This window comes from Schistosoma mansoni, chromosome 3 (assembly GCF_000237925.1).
Source record: "Schistosoma mansoni strain Puerto Rico chromosome 3, complete genome".
Lineage (NCBI taxonomy): Eukaryota > Metazoa > Platyhelminthes > Trematoda > Strigeidida > Schistosomatidae > Schistosoma > Schistosoma mansoni.
This window is the reverse complement of record NC_031497.1, coordinates 9,024,652-9,028,999: the sequence shown is the minus strand read 5'-3', so window position 1 is coordinate 9,028,999 and position 4,348 is coordinate 9,024,652. Positions and strand designations below refer to the sequence as shown.

The following is a 4,348-nucleotide window of genomic DNA, read 5'->3' as shown; positions in this document are numbered from 1 at the left end:
TTACAAAAGAAGCAATGTATCAGCAAATACTTTTTTCTGTGAATATTATTATTATCATACTCCCTGAAATGACTGTACCGAACAATTCACTTGAATTTCAGAACCGTTTCAGAGTCATATGATCATTTCTGTTTAAAAATAAATCCCCGCTTTATTTTACAAACAGGCCGCCTATAATTAATTGATCAATAAGTAGTGATCAATGTTATATAAGTCAATTCCCTATTAGTTTTGATAAAATCCGACAGATCTATTTCCAGTGTTGCCAATAGTTTAAGTGAATCGATGTCAAGTGCACTGAGTAGAGATATAAGTTGGTGACTGAAAGTAGTCAATAGAAAACTCTGTCGTTCTGAACTAAGAAGGGCTTGGCAGATACGATATTGGTAATCAATTAATTGAAAATATAACTCCAGCCTTCAGGAGGTCAGTCGCGGGCCAGATACCTCAGAATTGATGTATTAAAATGTGAAAATGGATGACACACGTATAAGCTTCACAGGGAGCGTCAGTCATTTAAAGAGTACATGCACGCCTGGCTGACGAGTACCACATGACAGGATATGGGTGTGCATGTCTTGAGGTGGGATAGAGGATGCGCCCTGATGAGGAGTCTCACAATAGGACGGAACGGCCGTTTAGTGTTTACAGGTTTTCCATGGTGGCCTAGCTTCAATCGATTCATGATCTCAACTATATCAAATTACTAAAATCTCTACAAAATCCCCTTCTGATTATGATCGTTTAATAATTTGATAAGGATTTTTTATTTATATGTGTTTGAATCTACTCGTTGTTAATGTTAAGGAGTGAATGTCGATCAGTTTTTTGTTGACATTTCCACACACTCCTGTAGATTGTTTTGGTATTGTCATTGGGTCGCAAGTACTTCAGTGAAAATGGATTAGGACTAGCAGTGGAATTTAGGATTTATCAGCTGGTCGTATTTAGACTCTAGATTTGCTGTTCACATCGGGACTCGAACCCAATACCTTTTGCTTCAAATGTTCAACGCGTTGTTCATTAGGTCACTCAGTCTGAATAGCTACTGGTTTACACTGTGAGGATGAATTTTACTGCTTATTCATGATCATAATTATTTTGTTAAACATATTTGTTTTATCTAAAATAATTCATCTGTTTAGATACACAATAAATGTAAATAACAAAATATGTTATCATTAATGTTTACTGTTATAATTATAGAGGAATGAAGTTGAATGAAGATAAACAAGTTGCAGTTGTCACATTAACTACATCATCATCAACATCACTAGAAAGAAATATTGGCAAAAAGTCTGATACAAACAGAACAATGTGTTGTACATAATCTATGAGCGTATACATACACAAATATTCACATATTCTAATATTTAATCAGTTGTATATTTTAATGAATGAAAAGAAGCAAACCCCACAGAATTCTAATGACATTGATGAGAAAGAGAAAATGGGTTTGGTGTTGATGATTATGACAATGAATAATAATAATGATAATAAAAACCGTAGAATTATCTAAAAGTAACCAGAATTTATTGGGTATAAAGTTGTTTGTCCATTTCTTAAATCATTGGCTGAACTAGATAACTAAACTAACAAATTAGTCCTTCATTCTCTTTATATCTATTGAGTATACGCCCTTATACAAATAAATTAAACAGTAAGGATACTCATTAAAATTAATGCGCTTAATATGAATCATTCTCTCTAAATATTTTATGCTTATTTCATGCTTCATTGTGTTTTCTGTCCAGTCATCAATAAACAATATGACATTACATTATCTGCTATTTCCTATTCAGAAACTGTATTTCTTCAACAAGTACACATAATGTGTCATCATAGATTGAGTTTATAAAAGACAATGCATAGGCAGTAATAATACCAATATCCACATAATTGATTTTCATCCAAAATGAGAATAATCAATTGAATTTCATTGACCCTTCCTACTTTTACTTTGTTATGATTATGACAAATTATATTGACATTTTTAATGTTTCCGTGACCCGACAACATTAAATTTAGAATTTATCTTCATTTTTCCATTTAAACGATACATCTGTTATTTTAATTATTGTTATTACTGTTATCGTTATTGTTGGAATTACTTTTTTTAAACTACAAGTCTAATGTAAATGAGATAAATTCACGACAGTTGCTTACTTACTCTAAATTCATGGGAGAAGTAGAAAATGTTTGCTCATAATATCCCATACTAAACGCACTTTCTGAATTTAAGTTGTAAGCAGTCAGACTAATATTGCAATGCAGTGACAAGTTCTAAATATTATTTGGATTATCATACGGTAGAAACAGTAGCTGAAATAAGTGTAGTGATATTTACGGTCTTGTACACGGTAACTATACAACACCAGGATATTTGTTAGAGATTTGATTATATTACAGGATGAATCTCATGAATTGGAAGAAATATAGTATCATCGCAATTCTAAATTCTTGAATCTACACAGTGTTCAAATAATGTTAACATCTGTGTAAAAGGTAAGCACCACTGAAAAAAGTGTTTAGAATATAAATATCATTAGTTCAGTGCATTTCCTGGTTAACAAACAATCAAAATACAAACATGGTTGATAATAGTGAAAATTACCTATCGTAGTTTCAGTTTTCTGTCAGAAAGAATATGATGAATTTAAACATAACACTAATCATAACATTCAGTCAAGTAGTCATGAGTTTCAAAATGATCTATCACTGATCCAGACTTACACTGTAGAGACATGTTTATCTACAACTGTTGGGAAGGATATATGTGAATAAAGTTAACAGAATGATAAATTATCATTGACGAGATTGTGCTAAAATTATGGTGTCAATAATCACAAAGTCACGCATTCCTTACCCTACTTAATATTGAGTTCAGAAACTTCAGGTCTCGTAGTGTACTGTCTAAGCTTTAAATCACCGAGTCGAGAAACTGGATTACATGCCTAACTTTAACCAACCCACGATATTGCACAACTAGTAACTACCTGACATCCAACACGTTTGAGCTTCATTGTTCACGGGTTCTCAATAAGACATTTGGAGTTACCTCATGAAATTAGTTACTAATGCGTACATTGTATATTAGTCAATACGGTTAGAACGAAATCCTTGAAACTGAAGAATAGTTGGCTATACTGAAAAATAATTGATGGGCTAACTGAGAGGTTCAAAATTTATGAGCACTAAGTTATTACTATTACTGTGGTATGATAAACAAAATACAATCTGGAATCTAAGCTGTGATTCACATATTCAATGTGTGGAGAAGAGTATGTAAGTACGCTTGTTAATCTATCTCCGGTGCAGTACAAAAAATTTAGAAAATTAGAGCAAATCTACAGTATGCTGACTACAAGAAATAAGTTTAGTTGTAATGAAAAAATCAATGGACAATAATTAATGATTTGGAATGTGATAATAACTGAAAAAAGAAGGGTCTACAAATGAAATCAACAGGATTTCCAATCCGTATTGCCTAGACGGTCAATCACAAAATGTAAAAAATCATTCACTCTGCTAATGGAAATAAATGGGACAAACGAAGCATAAACCATGAAAGAGTTGACTTAATGTAGTTTTTTAAAGTTCAACTATCCACGTAAAGATAATGATGATGATAATATGAAATCAGTATTTATGTTATGTGGTACTGCCAATTAGAAGAATATGTCTGTTTTGTAACCATAGTGAAAGTATGAATCGAACAGGCTATTTATTGTGATAAATTTAGTGATGCAATCTGTTTCCATTTTTTTCTTCTATGTTTGATGTGAGCATTTCGTAATAGTTGGTTTGAGATATTAATGATGATCTCGAGAAATTTAGAAAAAGAAACTGAGATGAACAATTAATGTGACAAATTCACTTAGTATTGTTTGTTTGAATCTTCCCATTGATGTTTAGGACTGCAACTGGTCAGTCTCTAATTGGCATATGTGCATACTGTGCGTATTGCCTCGATATAGCCTTATTTCACAAGTATGGTAAGCAAAGATGGATAGTGGCTAGCAGTGGAATCCAGGACGCGTGTTTCGTCCTATTTGGGACTCGTCAGCTGAATGTACCTGCATCTCAGAGTCGATGTTCACTCTGGGACTCGAATGTGATAATCTGACTGTAGTTTTTTAATTAGATAAATACAACAGAATACCATTATTCCGAATTTTTTCAAAGACTTCGATGATTCCAGAAATTCATGATGATTGGACAAAATATTTTGTAGAAAAAATGATTAGGTTTGTTTAATTTAATAACTAAATATAGTTCGTCTCATGGATACTCTTTATGTAGTTAAGTCTAACTACAGTATCAGAATGAAGTATAAGAACTTTAGAAT

At 32.2% G+C, this 4,348-nt stretch overlaps 1 protein-coding gene across 1 annotated transcript in view; it reads left to right on the top strand.

Moving 5' to 3' along the window:
- Positions 1 to 1,436, top strand: part of Smp_129350 (putative rab) — a gene marked incomplete at its 5' end in the record, with an annotated part of 40,648 nt that extends 39,212 nt beyond the window's left edge. The window contains one exon of the mRNA XM_018799126.1: positions 1,207 to 1,436. Within this exon, the coding sequence (XP_018650946.1) occupies positions 1,207 to 1,330 (124 nt within the window). The 3' untranslated portion in view covers positions 1,331 to 1,436. The remainder of the gene's footprint in view (positions 1 to 1,206) is intronic.
- Between the last annotated feature and the right edge of the window lie 2,912 nt (positions 1,437 to 4,348).